Source organism: Camelus dromedarius, chromosome 3 (genome assembly GCF_036321535.1).
Source record: "Camelus dromedarius isolate mCamDro1 chromosome 3, mCamDro1.pat, whole genome shotgun sequence".
NCBI classification, from domain to species: domain Eukaryota; kingdom Metazoa; phylum Chordata; class Mammalia; order Artiodactyla; family Camelidae; genus Camelus; species Camelus dromedarius.
The window spans coordinates 96,893,960-96,912,794 of NC_087438.1; the positions used below are offsets into that span (position 1 = coordinate 96,893,960).

Sequence of the window (18,835 nt, forward strand, 5' to 3'; positions counted from 1 at the left end):
CTGTGAGCTATTGCTTGCAAATTCAGATTCCAAATGAGAAGAGAATTCTAGGAGGAAAAGTAAGCTGTCATTTTATACAAGGTTTGAATAAAGATGCAAACCTGAAATATATAGTGAGGTGGAGTTTGAGAAAAAGGAAGCTGGTCTGGTGTCTCTAATGCTTAATTAGGAACTCATTTAGACAGATGAGCCATCAAATTAACAAAGTCAGAGTTTAAACTGAGTAATTGACTTTGGCCTTTCTAAGTTAGTTTTCGCTTACTGTTTGCACATGTAATACTCATTTTAAAAACATTAAAATTTGTACTCTAGGATACAGTTGGTGACAGTATCATTGAAATTCTAGGGTCACATATAAAATAGAGTTGAAACAGTTGGTGGTCAATTATAGTTATCATTTATATTTTTCTTCTGTGGTGGCAGTCCACATTTACTAAAGACTTAGTTTTCTTTCCTCTGAGTAAGTTATAGTAAGAATAGGATATCAGAAGTACCCCCTTCCCATCTTGCTTATTGTTGGTACCACTTATTTGTCACTTAGCATATCCATGCAGTTGACCAGTTAGATGACAGTAGTTGAAATCATGCTAGGAACCTCAAATCCTTTTAACTGCGGATTATAATTATGGCGTAGAGGAAATTGAAAAAGGACAGTTTCACATAAGACTACATGTTTATAGAGCATTACAATGAAATACAAACCTTTTGGATTAAAGTCATGGAGTACATGATGTAGCTTTATGCCTTAATAACCCGTGTCCTAAGGTGATCTTTGGGATGGGGGAAGGGAGGAGAGGAGTTGTGTACTTGGGAGAACAGTCTGCCACATTGTTACCTGGTTGGTTTGCGTAGTTTGTGTACACCTGTGGAATCCTATCCCACTTTTCACAAAACTCTTTTAGTGAAATTTTATAACTTAATAAAAAAAGAAATCCTCATAATAAATCTTACTCTGTTTAAATGTGTCTGGTTTTTTTGTTTTGGTTGGAATAGGTACGTATATCTTTATAAGGTTGTAATCAAGATGGCAGGCAGTTTTATGTTTTGCTTTCTACTTAGTGTTCTAGGTGCTTTACACGCGTTATCCCATTTAATCCTCAAGACAATTTTAAGAGAGGTACTGTTATTGCTCCTATTTTACAGAAGGTGAAACTGAGTGTGGAGAATTTAAATAAAATCATAATAGTCAGGAAAAAGTAGAGTTGGAGATTCAAATCCAGGTCTGTGTGTTTTGGAAAAGTTTGAACTCTTAACCTGCTAAACCATACTGACTCTTTCGTGATGAACTTTCAAGCCAGATTGTTAAGGAAAATACTGTCTAATTAGTAGAAATTCTAACTTTTCAGCATTTTCTGACTAATTTTTATATGAATAGAGCCCATATTCTTACTTCACTCTTGTAGGAACTGAAAGATGTGGGCCATCGTGATCAGATGGCTGCAGCCAGAGGAATCCTGCAGAAAAACGTTCCAATCCTCTATACGGCATCCCAGGCATGCCTACAGCACCCTGATGTCGCAGCCTATAAGGCCAACAGAGACCTGATATACAAGCAGCTGCAGCAGGCGGTCACAGGCATTTCCAATGCAGCCCAGGCCACTGCATCAGACGACGCCTCCCAGCACCAGGGTGGAGGAGGAGGAGAATTGGCATATGCTCTCAATAATTTTGATGTAAGTTATACTTGGGAGGAAATGTCAGGCTCCTGACCGTTCCTCAAAGTTAACGGATTTCTAGGGAAACGTGGTCAAGATTTCTGATGAAAGCTCAGTTTCTACTTTGATTTGTAGTCTTAGTTGAAAGAAATTTTATGAATCATCAGTCTACTTGGTCTTGACTTGGCCTAAATCATTTATCTTTTATTTCCCCTCTGCTTTCTTTTCCCTTCCCTTCTTTTTTCTCTTTTAGTTGTAGTTAAACTTCTGAATTATCATTGTTTTTTAATTGGAGTATAGTTGATTTGCAATGTTAGTTTCTGGTGTACAGCATAGTGATTCAGTTACACACACACACACACACACACACACACTTTTTTTCTTTTTCTTTATAGGTTATTGCAAGCTAGCTATTGAATATAGTACCCTGTGCTATATAGTAGGACCTTTATTGTTTGTCTGTTTTATATATAGTAGTTTATACCTGCTAATCCCAAACTCCTAATTTATCCCTCCCCACCCTTTTCCCTTTTGTTAACCATAAGTTTGTTTTATATGTCTGTGAATCTGTTTCTGTTTTGTAAATAAGTTTATTTGTGTCATTTTTTTAAGATTCTACATATAAGTGATATCATATGAGACTTGTCTTTCTCTGTCTGACTAACTTGACTTATAACTTCTGAATTCTTTTATGCAGTTTGTGTTTCCTATGAGGTCACTCTTTATTGAGGAGATGAGTTTGGTTCATTTCAACCAAGATTTTAACCTCTTGGTAGGTACGAAGCTGTGGGAGATACAGAGGCAAAGTGCACTTAGGCTTCGCCCTCTGTGGGCTCACAGTCTAGTGGGAGACGCAGACATATCATAAGTAACTATAAAATAAATGCTGTTATCTTGGTCTTGTCTGCCTAGATACACGTCTCTTCTCAATGACTAAATTGTAATATTAGACAAAATTTAATCAAGTGGAAGCAAATTTGGAATTAAAATACTTTCTCAGCATAATGCCATATAATTACGTTTTATAGATGATGCCTCAGATCTGTTCTGTGTATTTATTTTGTGTACATACTACCCTGTATATCAACTCTCATCTTCATTTTTTGATGATATGTTTTATGGTTTTAAATTCCTACCCACAAGGCCTCATGGCTTCCAGTAGATGGCAGCAGTTTAAGATTTTATTTTAAGGTTGTTTTTCTTTCTTTCTTTTTTTTTTTTTTTTAACATAACTGTTAGGTTCATTTTTAAAAGTAACATAAGGGAAAATTGCCTTCCAGGTGGACAGCATCCTTTGAGAATTAGGAATGCTTTGAAGCATAGAATCAATATAATGGAATGCAGTTTTTCCTTGTCTTTATTTTCTTTCCTTTGTCTTACCCCTTTACTTTCCTGAGTAACTGATCCTTGCTGATATGCATGGCTGATATAAAACTTTTCATAAAGACAATGTTAAACCTAATGACCATGGTAGTAGAACTGAATTTTTACTCTGGAGCCTTAAACAGTAAGTGACTTGATAGCAAACTCTTAAGATGCATCTTACAATTTACTGGCACAGTTGTTTTTTTCCCTTTAAATTTGTCACTATTAGGTATTGGCCTCTTGCAAGGCAGTAAGGGTTACTGTTTGCCCTAAACTGAGTAATATCTATCAGAGGCTACTTCGCCTCTTAGGGCTGTAGTGAAACTTCAAATGATGGGGTTGGACTAAATGATTGCAGGCCTGTTGCTGTTCTCTGACTGTATTAAAATTCTGTGACCATTCATTTCTCATTCCTCTTGGACAGAAGGCATTGTGTATTCAGTTTTGCCCAGAGAAATCCTGCAATAACTTAATCTGGTAAGAAAAATGATGAGCTAAAATGTAGGTTAATAATGAAGGTATTGTATGTTCAATTTTGAAACTGATGGTTCTTTGGAAGGGAAAGAAGAAATGTGTACTTATTGGAAAAGGGCAAGCTTTTTTTAAGAAAAAAAACCTTGGCCATTAAATTGAAATCAATAAGAACATAGTCTCTGTAAAGAAAAATTAAAGGCAAAATATTTGCACAGACATTTATTGACGTGAGGATAAACTGTATCAAGTGGAGAAGTTGGAGGGAGTCCTTTAGCTGCTGTCCTGGAAGTGTTGATGTTTGACCTTGTACCTACAGTTTGCTTATAACTTGACCTTACTCATCACTGGCAAAGCTAGATTTAAGTGGAGTCAGGGGAGTGAACGGGAGACAGAGGAAGGATTTATTCTTTTGGGGGCAGTTGTACCTCAGAGCTTTTGTTGGGCAGATTGCCGTCATCTCACGTAGAAAACCTGGAGGTCTTTGAACAAAGTCTCTAATTCAGATACGACAGGATAAATTTGAGACTGAATTGTTTATAAAATTTGATGAGATGTATAAGGTGAGGAAAATAGATTGAAATTGATTATAAATAAATTCCTTTTTGAAACTTTGAGGACAGAATTCAATGTTTTTATTTTTTGGAGTGAAACAGTTCTCATGTCGTAGCAGTTTTATACTCAACATAGAAAAGAAAAAAAAAGCACTGACATTTATAATGTAATTTGTAACATTTGTAATTCTCATTTGGTAACTTAATTTACTGCTACTGTATAGGCTGACCTTTATATGTTCAGATTAAGTAGTGTGAGCATGATTGTAATGTTTGTTTTTGTGGTATCATGCCTTATGTAGACCATGTTCAGCTAGATAGTATTGCTTCCACTGCCTTCTTTGAGAAGTGATCCACCATAGGGCAGCTTGTATAGGATGCCCCTCATCTGCCAAGAAGTGTATCTTTTTTACAGGCATTGGAATTTTTGTGTTAAATCTTGGCATTCCTAATCAACACTTTCCCCACTTCTTGCGTATTGGCGGGAACAGGGATTACACTAACATTCAACAATGCTTCCTTTGCAGAAACAAATCATTGTGGACCCCCTGAGCTTCAGTGAGGAGCGCTTTAGGCCTTCCCTGGAGGAACGCCTGGAAAGCATCATTAGTGGGGCTGCGCTGATGGCTGACTCATCCTGCACACGTGATGACCGGCGTGAGAGAATCGTTGCAGAGTGTAACGCTGTCCGCCAGGCCTTGCAGGACCTGCTCTCGGAGTACATGGGCAATGTGAGTTTTCCAAAACAGATATTCAGTCTGAGGTATTGTAACTATAAATAACAAATCTGTTCTTAGCTCCTTGATTCTATTGGGTGGAGCACAATTTTCCAAGGAATGAGTAAATGGCTTTCTGTCTGCTCCCTTTCTCTCCAACTTTTTAGTTTGAGAAATTTTAAACTTACAGAAACCCTACAATGAGCACCCATCTGCCCTTTATCTAGATTTACCAATTAACATGTAGCTATATGTTCACATTTGTGTGTATAAATATATACACATATACAACCTTTTTTCCTGTGAAACATTTGAAAGTAAGTTGCAGACACTGTGTTGCTTCACTGCTAAATATTTCAGAATGTGTCTCCTAAGGATTGTGACCTTCAATACCCCTAAAATTCCATGATCACATCTAGGTGGCCATCGAATTTTGGGCAAAAGGAAATGCTGGAAATATTCATAGTTGATGAAGTTTTTTAAACGAACCATGTGCCGTGTCAGTTATAAGAGTAGGTAATTGCCAAGTAGAGTATTAGTGAACTGAGTAGTGTTTTTGAATTTTTAAAGTTTATGTTTAAAAACCAGTGCTGTGTGAAATTTGACACCTGACTTTTTCTTGCCATAGAAAAACCTGTAATTGTTGAGTTTCTTTATCTACTGTTAATTCTTTTTTCCTTCCCTAATACTTCTTTTTCCATTCTAGTTATTAATGCTAGTTTAGGGTTACTGCCATTTAGACCTTGTACCCAATATTTTACTCTGTGAAAGGAAAGGAATAAATTTAAATAAAAATTATATAAAATGATTTTAAAGGGAAGAAGGTTGATGTAGAATAGTTCTCACTAGTGATTTTTGTCTGTTTAATAGTTTTCAGGAAAAGATCTTTGGTGCTTTCTTATTTGTTCCTTTGCCATACATTTTGTTTGTTCACTTATATTCCTATATAAGTGAATGTATAATGGTGAGTCATGATGGAATTCATAGGCTGAAGCTAAATGCATTCCTGTGTTTATCTTGTTTCTAGCACATTGTGAAATTAGTGAAGCATTTTTGAATTTTTTTAAGCCATTACCATGTTTTGATCCTATACAGTCTACCTCAGAAAAATGAGATTATAGAGGCTTAGTTAAATCAAATGGAAAAAGCAGTTGATAAGTCACAGTGAAAATATGGGACACATTTAAAAGCCCATAAAAAGCATGAAAATCAGAAAATATAAAAAATGGATAATTTGAAGACTGGCTCACAATGTTGGAGTCGTAAACAGGGAAACAGAGGACTCATGGTATGTATGTGGATCAGTTATCTACTATCATGTGCCGTGCTGAAGTGGTACAAAAAGTGTCCAATGTATGATTGGGAAACCACTTTAAAAACAGACTTTTGGGGGAAGAATATGTGAAAAATCTGTTTTCATTGCTCCATACTAGAGCTTCCTTGCCAGTCGTAAAGGTATTCCTTGAGTCTTGGGGTTGGCCAGATCTTGAGCTAGTCATCACTGATATGAGCAACCTATTTGCTCCCCAGAATGACAGACAAATGCTACTTTATGTTTTGTGCCATGGATGTAAGTAAATGTGGGAAACACTCATTTATACTGAAGAAATGGAGACTATAACTGCACTCATAGATAACATTTTATTATGTAAGTGAAAACTAAATCATTGATGTTTGGCTGGAATTTAAGGATCATAGGGGTTTTGGAAGAAATTATCTGGAGATTCAAAAATATATTTTAGAAGGTGATTTCTAAGCATATTCCTTCTAAAGATAAACATATTTAGTTTCCTTGTATTGACTTACATAATAGTGAGCAGGCTAGGTCCTGTCAGAAAACAGTGTGGCTGGGGAGGGTATAGCTCAGTGGTAGAGCGCCTGCCTAACATGCACAAGGTTCTGGGTTCACCCCCAGTACGTCCATTAAGTAAGTAAATAAACCTAAACAAACAAACAAACAAAAAAGCAATGGAGTTAGGATAAAGGGGGCAGATAATGCAGCACACTTGAAGAAAGCTTAGAATGATGAAAGGGTTTACAAGAAGCAGAGTCAACTGATACATTTTTGCTTATTTCTGATGCATTCAAGAACATTTAGAACCTCCAGTGACAGTCACAATTTAACTGGCAGTATCTGCCTGTCACTGCGTTCATGTTGAGTATGTGTCAGCTGCAAAGTAGTGTGCTGGGCACTGTGTAATCAGAGGAGGAATGGGGCACCAACCTCTTTCTACTGAAACATGCAGGGTTTCTGTAGGACATTTATTGGTAGTGCCATCATAGATTCCACTAAGATACCATAGGGATTGTAAGGAGGATGAGATTATTTCTACCTGGGAATTCCGGAAGGATTTATGAAGTATTTATTTTGATGATCTTTGCATTGAGCTCTACCTTGATTTAAAAAGAAAAAGAAGATTCACGTTGTTTTGATTATTTCTTTTGAAAAGTATTAGTCAAATGATGGTATGTGGAGAATTGGGACAATCAGAATTAATTAGAACTGGTTCACTATTTGGACCCTGGTAACAGAAGAAGGCTCACATGTTTTTACTTTTTCATTTCCTGGATTCTCTCAGTAATGTCGTTATTTTGATAGATAAATACATCTTAAATCTTATCGTAATCTCAAGTCTTCCTTCTTCATCCTCTCTTGCCACTTACTAGGTTATACTGGTTTTTCTTCTACGGCAGTGATTCTTAACTTTGGATGCACATTAGAAAACCTGAGGAACTTTAAAAAAATCTCGATGTCTAGGTTGTACCCAGATTAAGTCATAGTTACTGGATTGAGTTACTGGTGTCGGTATTTTTAAAAGTTCCCCAAGTGATTCCAACTTGCAGTTAAGGTGGAGAAACTGCTATGATGGTTTATTGCATTTGTCCTTTTCTGTCTCCACTGCCATTGCCTTACTTTATAGGCTCTACTCACTCTCTCTATTTTCAGTCTGTTCTGCCTGCTCAGGCCAATCTGAGCTCATGCTTCCAGTTAAGACATCATTCATTATGTTTTTGAAACTCCCTTCCTACTCTTTTAAAGGTAACTTGTTCTCCCTTCAAGGCCTACATTCCCCCGCCCATCTCTTTGCTGAAGGCCATTTCATACTGCACCATTCTACATTATTTCTTTGCTGCTTGAGTTTTGCACTCAATTGTTTACTTCCTTGAATTGTTGCTTAATTGTATCTCCTTTATCCATGTAATTTCTGCAGCTAAGTTTTAAGCTTTTGAAAGATGGGAACTACTTTTAAAATATTTTTTCACGGTCTCGTATAATACTAGAAGAGGTACTCTAAGTGCTTAATGAACTCATGCCGACGTAAGAGAATGAGTAAAGTTAATAATTTTGGATATTCATGGCACTAAGGATACATTAGTGAAAAAAACAAAGATCCTTGCCCTTTTTGACCTTACATTCTAGAGGGTTTGGGAAAGGAGGCCACGGGTGGTTTACTTCCTGTAGATCTTTAAATATACAGATAACATTTTTGGAAAAAATTAAATCAAGTACTTCTAAAACAAGCAGTGAGTGAAAGCGTTATCAGGGTGAGGGCCGGTCTCCTTTTAAAAGGCTCGAAGGGCCAGGAGGCCAGCAGCCTTAATGCTTAACCACTTGCATTGTGGTTTGAAGAGTTGGAAGTAGTCTCGGTTCTATTGCTAACTATGATGCTCTGAGATACTAATGTTAAAAGTAATGCATTTGACCCTTACTTACTTAACATGGATATACTGCAGATGCATGACAGTAGAGGGTTTTTGACCATTCGGTGGATCTTTTTAGTTTCACAAATGACTTCCAGGTTGCCTTGAAAGGAAATGTGGTTAAGTTTAATTTGTTCCTGCTCTATCAGCCCAAGGTTGCTTTGTCTGTGAGGATTCTAGAGAAAAAAACAGCTTAGCTGGGTGTAGTAAACTTCAAGGTTTAAAGGTGAATGGATTGAAATTAAAATGAAACGTAATTGAATTTGAAAAAAATTATTGCCACTTTGTGTAATTTTGTGGGGGTTTTTGCATTTTTTAAAATTGAAGTATAGTCAGTTTACAGTGTTGTGTCAGTTTCTGGTGTACAGCATAATGCTTCTCTTGGACAGTTCTGACTACTGGATAACCAACCAACTAAGATGAGTAGATAAGAGTTGAGCATCAACTTCTTTGTTGAATATCCAGAATGGTACAGTCACATACATGGTAGCTATTATAGCTTGTATTTTTTATAGCTAAAACTAGTTTTAGGGAGAAGAAAGTTGGTACAGCTTAAGACCTGGTGAAGGTGATGTTACTTAAGGTTAAATTTTATCTTTGTTCTTGCCCAGAAACATTGGAAGCAGTGGTTGTAGGATCCTGTAAGAGTAGTGCAGTAATTGGACATTTTTTTTGTATCAGACTGGGCCTGTCATTTGAGGGGTTTGATTATGTTAATATATCAGGTATAAAATTTTTATCTGATTTGGATAATAGATATGGAATATATGAGTAGAATGCAGTTAATGTTCACTCTTGAAGATATATTGTTATTGCAGTGAAGGGAAGCACTTAATCTAGATGCTAATCTCTTCTCAGTTTTGGAAATGCTTTCCTGGAACCAAAGCTTCCTAGCCTAAGCTTCCTAGCCTTTGAGATACTCTTCGAAGAGCCTGTTACTGCATTACTTTATGGCTGTGTTTTCTCATTTTCAAAATTGGAACAGGTTAATTTTTTCTGATTATAAAAGCTCTGTGTTCATTATGTATCACCATTTTTGGTATATAGAATTCCAGCTTCATACTGTATATGTGTATAAGGACACACGTATCTATTTTTTTCTTACTGTTCTTTTTTAACACAAAAATCAGGATTATCTGTACCATTACACAGCTTACCATATGTCAGCCATTGTGCTAAGAGACATCCATTATTACCTGTTTGACTCCCATAATAACCCTTATTCAATTGTTACTTGCTCAGAAATACATATGCCTACAGCTAAGATATGAACTCGGATCTCTCTGACCTAAAAATCTGGACTCCTACTACTTCTGTCATTGTGCATCTTTGTAAGTCAGCAAATATGATTTTACATCATCATCTTTAGTAATCATGGAGTTTTTCATTGTATAGCTTTATACATGAAACTTATTAATGGCATTTATAAATGAAGTTAAATATTTCACACTAAATAAGATAGACCTGGTCTGGTATAGCTGCTTGAAATGAGCTGAACAAGAAAGCTCCCAAGCTAGACTCTGTGGTGTTACCTGAAGATCATAGATGTTTCAGTTGGCTCTGTGGTGTGCAGATAGAGGGCCTGAGTTCTGTTATACAGTATGCTATGATTTCCATCTTTGTGTGAACCTTGGGTTTCCTGCAATAGACTCTTACTTCTATTGCTAGTACATGGCTATCCTTGTCCACAAGCATAGCTGTACTTGCATATGATTTTATTGATTTGTTACTGTAAGCTTTTCTGTGAACTCTCTAGCATATTTGGGAGAATTTAGGTATAAATAGTTGTTGCATTGAGTGCAGAATTTGAGCATGCTTCTCTTGATAGCAGCGTTTATTTAATTGAGAAACCTTATTTGTCAAAAATTGTTATTTTCTTGTGGTGTGAGGTGAGAAGTTTAGAAGAACTTAAGTCTGAGGAAGATGACTCATCTCAGTTATATTTTGTGTTGCTTAGTAAGTGGTTCGAGGTACATGGAAGTTCTTTACCTTTTATATACAGAAAGATGCATATATTGGACAAAATGGCAGCAGTGGAGTGGTCTGAAATCTGGATGATGGAGCAGACCCAGAAGCCTGCAAAGTGTCAGGCTGCAGATGCGTAAGGTTTTTGCCTACATGAGATTGCTGCTAGACTGTCCTTGGTGTTACTTTATGCTCTTTAGATATCAGGCAGGCGTGAAAAAATTTTGTATCTAAAAGATGTTTGTGGATTAAAAAATTACCCCTAAATATATCAGAATATTAGTAATTGTCACTAGGTGGTGAGATAGTAGGGTTTATGTTTTCTTCTGTATTTTCCACCACATTTTTGACAATGTTTCTTATGGTCATTATGACACAAAGTTTAAAGACAAACTTAGCCCCTAAATTTTTCATGTCTTGAATTTATAGGTTTTGTTTATAATCATATGCTGTGTTTATTTCCAAGGTACTATTAATATGGGGAAATTGAAGATTTTTCACCTTAATAAAGGGATTCATCTTTTTCAGGTAATGATTTATTCAAGACTAGTTTGATTGAGGTGAGTTGTGTATGTGGGTTTTCGGTTTACTATAGTACTCACTTCTAGCAGGTCTTGGTCGGAATATAGCCAGTTATTTCTGTGATAACATTTGTATTATCCTTTTCTTGAAAAAAAAAAAATACACACACACACACACACACACATATATATATATATCAGTGATTTTTGACTGTGGAAGTATAGAATTATAAAGTTCAGAATTTGGAAGTGACATTAGTTATCTAGTATAGTGGCTGACAAATTATCGTTCTCAGGAAGTCTCGTTTGCCATCTATTTTTGTAAATTTTATTGCAACACAGCCACGTCCATTTGTTTACTTACAATCTATGGCTGCTTTCCATTGCACTGGCATAGTTGGGTGGTTGTGACAGAGATGGAACGGCCCCCAAAACCTAAAATACTTTCTTTCTGGCCCTTCACAGAAGTTTGCTGAACCCTAATCTGGTCCAGCCAACTAATTTTTTTGAAGGTTTTAAATTGCAAATTCAGTTTCTCTTAATGGATATAAGGCTATTTAGGTTACATATTCTTCTTGGATAAATTTTAGAAGTTTGTGGCTTTTAAGGAATTGGTCCATTTTATCCAATCTTCTATAGGTTTATCAATTTTACTGATTTGAAAGAACAAGTTTTTTTTGGTTTCATTGATTTTTCTATGTTTTCAATTTCACTGATTTTTGTTCTTTATGTTCCGTCTCCTTTAGGTTTTTTTTGTTTTTCTTTTTCTAGCTTCTTGAGGTGGGAGATTAGGTTATTGATTTGAGACTTTTCCTCTTTTTAAATGTAAAGATTTACAAGATTTAAATGTAAAGATTTACATATAAGCCCTGCTTTGTCTACATCCCATAAATTATGATATTTTGTATTTTCATTTTAGTTTACTTCAAAATATTTGAAAATTTTGAGTCTTCCTCTTTGACCAGTGGACTGTTTGGAAGTACAGTGTCTTGTTTAATTATCAAGTATTTGGAGATTTTCTTGTTAAATTTGTTACTCATTTCTAGTTTAATTCAAATTCAGTGTGGTCAGAGAGCATACTTTGCATGATTTCATTTCTTTAAATTGTTTACTGAGATTTGTTTTATGACCCAGTCGTTCTACATTTGTGAATATTCTATCTGCACTTGACTATGGAGGGTTATTTATTTTTTTCCTGTTTTTTTTGGCTGTTGGATGCGGTGTTCTGTATATGTTAATTAGATCTAGTTGGTTGATGGCTTCAGTTGGTTCAGTTCTTCTATAACTTGATTGCTTATTTATGTGTGTTTTTTTTTTTTTTTAAACTTAGGGTCTGCTTGTTCTAACAGTTGCTGAGATAGGTATAGCCCTGGCTGCCAACTATAACTGTGGATGGGGCCCTTTCTCATTTCAGTTCTCAGATTGCTAGATTCAAAGACTGAATTCTTTGTATTCTGTCCAGGGTTTTTAGTTGCATTCAGTGGAATAGACAGGGTGGAATGTGTTTACTCTATCTTAACCAGAACTGAAACCCAACCACCTATTTTCAAAACAACCTGAAACTAGAGAATAACGTGGCCGTGATCATTCCCAGGTAAGGACAGTTAAGACTAGAACCGAGACTTCTCTGATTTTTAATTCAGAGCCATTTCGTGTGTTGTGCTTCACATATGATGCCATGAATGGTGGACAATAATGCTTACATCGAATAGGCCTCATTAAAACTTGATCAAGTAACTTTCCCCAGAGCTGCTTTTTCAACAGAGAAACAGGGTCATTATTAGCTGTTTCTCTACCTGACCTTGTTAAAAGGCAGAGAGAACCACTCAAACAAGACCAAGTAAAATGATGAATATGGGATAATGGATGGTAATAATGCAAAAATGTCAAAATGCCTTGAAATAAAAAAGCAGTAAATGAAGTATAACCAAGAACAAGGTGAACAGGGATCTGGATAGGGAGTGACTGAGGCTGCTCTCCTGTGTCTTGAAGCAGATCCTTCTCGGTTTTGTATGACAGCTTCATTTCCTTGCTCTTTGTCTATAACAAAGTAGTCTCCACCCACTAGTCTGCATGATCTTGTAGTTCAAGCTTCTAATCACAGCTGATGGAGGATCTTCTTCCCACTTCATTTGAGCAGAGAGAGAGAAGGGGATATATTTGATGTGAACGTAACTCTAGAAAGTGCTTAATATAGTGCTATATACATGTGCAAATTGGTATTGTTTTAAGAAATTATAATACTTTTCCTTCCTCATTCTTTTTGGTCCAAGGAGCTTTACTTTTGGCAAAATTGTCATATGTTGATGATAAGAAATTGGGTCATTTAAATGTTGTAATTATTTAAGTGTAGCAAACTAGGCACTGTATTGTTTATAAAATAAACTTGTTTATTTTATCTAGAATGCCCTTACATGACAAACATGCAAAACTAAAAGCTTATCAGTCATAACTTTCTACCCTAATGTTTTCTAGCCATTGTGCTTAAATTTTTTTTTTTTTCTGTAATTAGTTGTTTAGAGGAGTAGTTAATAAAAACTCATTGAGTTCAAAACTCTCTTTGCCAGAGACAGGTATAGCCCCTTCTGCCAGAAAATTTTCTCTTCTCTGATTTCAGGCATACTTTCCTGAAAGTTACTTTGGTTTTCATATTTCTTAGTCATAAAATTAAAAGGGTGAAAGTCTGTGATGTTTTTCTTTTCTGAGTGAATGTCCTTAATTTTTCTGTTTATTTTGAATTGAATCTGTGTTCATATCTGATGATTGCTACATAAGTACTTGATAGTCACCATAGCTTATTTGTTTTAAAGTGGAATATTGGATATTTAGAACCAGGGACTGCTGATAACTGATTTTGTTGAATTGTGCATTCAACAAATGGCATAGAATCTTTTCATAATGGTATGATTTGGAGACATACTATAAAGCAAGATACTTCTTTGCTTTATGCTGAAACAGTGTCTGGGCAGTAAATTGTCTTACCAGTATTTCTTTAAGATACATTGAAATGATTGGCTTCCTGGTTTTACTCCAGTTGCAGATACTCTAACTTTTGGTTTTGTAATTTGTAGTTTGTAATAGTCTACCAAATAGAATTCAGTGTGGTATCTTACTTCAAGACTTCCTTGCTAATTGTCCTTTAAATTTAACTCTGAAACATACTTGTCCTGAATTACTTCTCCCTGCTTTGAGGGAGAATTATTAGTTTTCTAGATTCAAGTAAGAAACTCATCTTCTAGGAATGAAAAGATATATATTCTACTTGCCCTTGTTCTTGTGTCTATATAAATGTTGCTTATTATTCCCTGGTGTAAAATAACACGCAATACTTTGTAAGAAAAATCATAAATATTTGACCAGTGATACCCAGCTATAATCTTTAAAGCTCATAACAATAAATGCACTTGTGGCTGAGAAACAGATGTATTTATGTTCTTTTAAGAGTCTGTATTGGTGAAAAATAGATAAAGCAATTATATACTGAAAAATTGGTTTTTAAACGTTGGCTGTACATATATACCCTCATTCAGTGATTTCTCTTGTGATAAAGGATCTGCTTGTCCCCTTCACCCTTTTCAGAAGCTGATTTTTCTTAGGCTATTAAAATTTCTTAATTGAGGAAATGGTCTTCAAAGCATTAGGAAGACATTTGTTGGATTTTTCTTTTTCAAAGCAGTATTCAATTTTGTAGCATTCAGAAAGAAATTCCCACTTAAAATTGGAATTCTAATCACAGTGTTTGTTAAAACTGACTCCATTGGCTAGCTTTTACTTGCTGTCTTCAGCTTTTTCATTTTGGCAAACTCTAGAGCTAGAATTAAACTATTCTTTTTGACTTGGTTTTCCCAGGCAGTGCAAAATTAGCTACTTTCTTAAAACCACTCTGAATCAAGAATTCATTAGTTTAGGTTATAATGATAAATGCCAGTAACTATATAGTTTTTTTTAAAATTTAATTAATTACTTTTTTGGTGAGGGGAGGTAATTAGGTTTGTATTTAGTATTTATTTATTCTTAGAGCGGGTAGTGGAGATTGAACCCAGGACCTCATGCATGCTAAGCCTGTGCTCTACCACTTGAGCTACCCTTCCCCCAGTAACTATCTGTTTTTAATTTGAGGTTTAGACAAGTGGTAATTCTTCTAATCCTCAAGATTTGACAAGATTTGAATGTAGATATGAATGTACATAAGCTTATGAGGAATGATACATAGAAACCCTTATGAAATGTTACAATATTGTGGATGTTTTAAAATACTCCAACAAAAAAACTAATAAATGTTATAAATGAAACAAGAAAGGAGAAAATTGTTGATTGTGAAAACTTGTTACATAAGAAAGTTCATTTACTATTCTTAATCCTTTTGGATATGTTTGGAAAATCTCATAATAAAGTTTTTTTAAAAGGACATCTTTTATCATTATCATTATTTGCATATTAGATATTTAAGGGCACAGTCCTTGCCATGTTTACAGTGCTTCTGAGGGCATTTGTCTGTCTTGCAATATCTGGAATGCTTTGTTTTATCCCATCCAGCCCCTTTCTCAGTCCCCAGTTTGCATGCTGTCCTATGATGTCTCTTAGGCCAATTAAGTTCTGTTGGGAATTTGTATTAGAAAATAATGAGAAAATGATGCAGTTAGTAAATGGGAACTGAAGTAGGAAATTATGCCATTAAGTAGAGTCAGGGTCATGAGAGGTCATGGCAAAGTGAATTTGTGGATGGGCAGCAGCTTTGAATTTAATTAGGCAGCATAGAGAGTAACACTGGGTCAGGTATCTGAGATTGGAGAAGGGTGCAGCTAGCTAAGAGGACAATCCTAGGGTTCTTGTATGACTTTCCTAAGGCCATTTGCCCAGCTGTCCTTGGGTTCTTGTACATGTGTCCTTGAAGTAAACCCTTAGCCACTAGATTAGATTTGAGTTCCTTGAGGTTTCAAAGAGGAGTATAACTAATGTAGTCATTGGATGATGCCGAGTTTTCTTAGCTAATTCTTAGTAAGCACTTCTTTTTTTTTTTTTTTTTTTTTACCTTCTAAAGGTCATTGCTTAATTATCTAGGCATTCCATAGCCTACCACCTCAAGCATTACCAGAGCCATTGCCCTCCCCTGAATCATAGTTTTAGAGCTCTGTCATGTATAGTAAGAAGCCTTTTGTTTCTTATCTGCTTGACTATTAGATAAATTCAGTAGTGTTGTTTACATTGTTGTTCATTAGACTTTGATTGAATGGAATTTAATAAATGGCAATAATCATGGCTTTTTTTCAAGGAGGGTGCAGGTACGACTTGTCTCCTGAAGATTTCCTGTTGAGAAGTTGCCTCAGCACAGTTTTAGGTGGCGTAAACAGTGTTTTGTTGGCCACGATGATTTAAGATTCCTTACTTTTGTTGTTGATTGTATATAGACATGGCCTCTAGCTAGAGAAAGCCTTGTTTAAATATAAACATCCTATCTACTGTTGTCTTTCTTTTTTTCCTTTTTTAGTGCTTTTTTTTTTGTGGGCAGAAATAAAAGTGAGGAGATCCGGCTTAGAAGGGATAATACTGGTGCAATGAAGGTTAAAAAGAAGCAAAAATGAAAAATGGGTTTTTTAATGAAGCACTGGAGCAAGTATATTAACTGTATTAAACAGAGTATACAAAGACAGAAAGACAAGATTGGCATTGATTGGCACTGAGTGAGTGAAGGGAGTAACAGTAATAGATTTAGAATCAGGAATTTGTTAGTGGGCAGTAGATGGCAAACCTCTTGGCTTGGCAGGAATGAAGAACCATTAAGGAACCATTTTACAAGTAAGACTGCCTAGAAATAGTCCTCTCTTCCCCTCTTAGAGTGGCTCACCAACATTGTCAGAAGTCTTGGGAAATGTTTGCTTTTTCCCCTTTAATTTGCTCCTGTATAGAAAGTTACTATTCAGATTCTAGTGCTAAGGGGCTTGTGGAGAGAGGAGTTTTAATCATATTATTATTTTTATATTCTAACATCTTCTACTGACAGCTTTCTTATAGAGTGGATTTAGCTATTGATACATTTCCTCAAGCCCAAGAAAATGATCTGCTAAAGTAGAAACGAATGAAACTATTCCATTTAGCCTCTAGACAGTGACACATTAAGAACTAATGACTGCCAAAAGGAAATGTCAAACACTAAACTAGTCTACTTTCTTTGGCAGCCAAGAATCCGGTGAATCAACAGTTTTCGGGGGTGTATATTTAATGTGGGTGGAGGAAGAGTGTCTAACATTCTTTAAGGCCCTGTTAAGTTTGGCACAGTTGGACTTGGAGCCCGTTTCTACTTTTCTAAACCCAAGAAAGGCATGTGCCACAGAAAAAGGGTAATTAACTTATTATGTAGGTAGTATTGGAAAGATACATTTAAAAATGTGTGTGTGGGCTTTGTTTTCTATGTATTTTTGTTACAGGTGCTAAAAAGTGGTGCATTCATATGTGTAAGGGGATGTACTTAAGAGTTGATTGCCTTGGTACCCTTTTTCATAGACAGGAATTGTCTGAAGAATCTTTTGAAAAAAGAATGGATAAATTTGTGATTTTGGAGGTTTAAGGAGCAAATTTAGACTAAATACTAAAAACTACTTTTAAGAAAAGGACAACAAATTTAGTGCATTAAACTTAAAACCAAGTATGATCACCAAGTCCTGGATATTTAAAATTTAGCACTTTAAATATTCACATGCAAAGATTGGGGGAGTGATAGCAAGAAGGTATTCTGAATTTCTTTTCGAGATGGTGAAAACTTTCTAATGTTAATGGTTTCACGTATCTGTGAATATACTTAAAAAAACATTGAATTGTATAATTTACCTGGATGGATTGTATATTCACATGCTTTTTCACATGTATGTATCCTACCGTTATGAGTATTTTAAATTACGTTTCCAGTGGAGTCATGGCAATTTGTTAATCCTATATGAAGTAAAGAATGTTTTCCCCATTTGAAATGGGACCTATATCTGTTACTGCCATTGGAATGACATCGGCTACATTAAAAGCCTACATTGTGCATAAAGTTGGCCTCTTTAATTTCCTGGCTTTGTATCGAACAGACCAATGGCCTGCAATTTTCTGTTGCTACTTCATTTAAACTATGAATATATCAAGTTAAGGATTGTTGAGTCAAAAATAGTTCAGAAATCAGATTGAACATGTATCATTTCAAGCTATTTTTCATTTTTATTTTGTCTTGGTGAAAGGGTGGTGGATCTGTACAATACGCATATTGTTGGCCCTTAAGTTACCACATTTTAAATACTTTGGAGTTTTTATTTGAAGATTCTCTGTGTAATCACTAGAATTTGATTATCTTAGAACTCTTAAGAACTATGAAAAGGAATCAGCTTTTATATATACAACTCAGTCATTTTAGATTAAAAAGTTTTTTTTGGTCATGGGTATATAATGGATTTAAAGGCGGGATTTTGACAGAAGTAACGGTGCTTATAAATTATAGTAGTATCTCATAGCTATATTCTAGGCCTACTTGGACTTGAAGGAATTGCAGAAAAGATGTAGCATAGGTTGTAAGTGGAGTGGCTTGTTTTAAGCAACATTAATTTCTTTGTTAACCTACAGTAGATTTTTGCTTTTTTTGCTTCTATGGGTTAGTATTTGTAGCTCAACAGCATGAATCTTCAGTTTGTGCTGGCTTTTTCTAGTCTTTGTGAGGTACCTACCAGAACAGCATGGCTGATCCTGTAGGGTTTGCTGCTGCCCAGTGGAGCTAAGCTGCAAATTTATCAACTTTGGTGAACACAAGGTGCTTGCCTTTTCTGTGGTGAAGTATAGGTAAAAGGTGGCAGCCTTCTTCCAGCTTTCAGTGATCCTGAGGCTTTATTACAACTATGCTCAATTTCATCATAGAAGCC

The 18,835-nt window shown here is 35.5% G+C and overlaps 1 protein-coding gene across 2 annotated transcripts in view; it reads left to right on the forward strand.

Moving 5' to 3' along the window:
- CTNNA1 (catenin alpha 1) overlaps positions 1-18,835 on the forward strand; it is a 198,354-nt gene that overhangs the window by 97,878 nt on the left and 81,641 nt on the right. For both annotated transcript variants that reach the window (XM_064484329.1, XM_031449114.2), the window contains exons 6-7: positions 1,404-1,673; positions 4,573-4,776. In XM_064484329.1, coding sequence (XP_064340399.1) covers positions 1,404-1,673; positions 4,573-4,776 — 474 coding nt within the window. The remainder of the gene's footprint in view (positions 1-1,403; positions 1,674-4,572; positions 4,777-18,835) is intronic.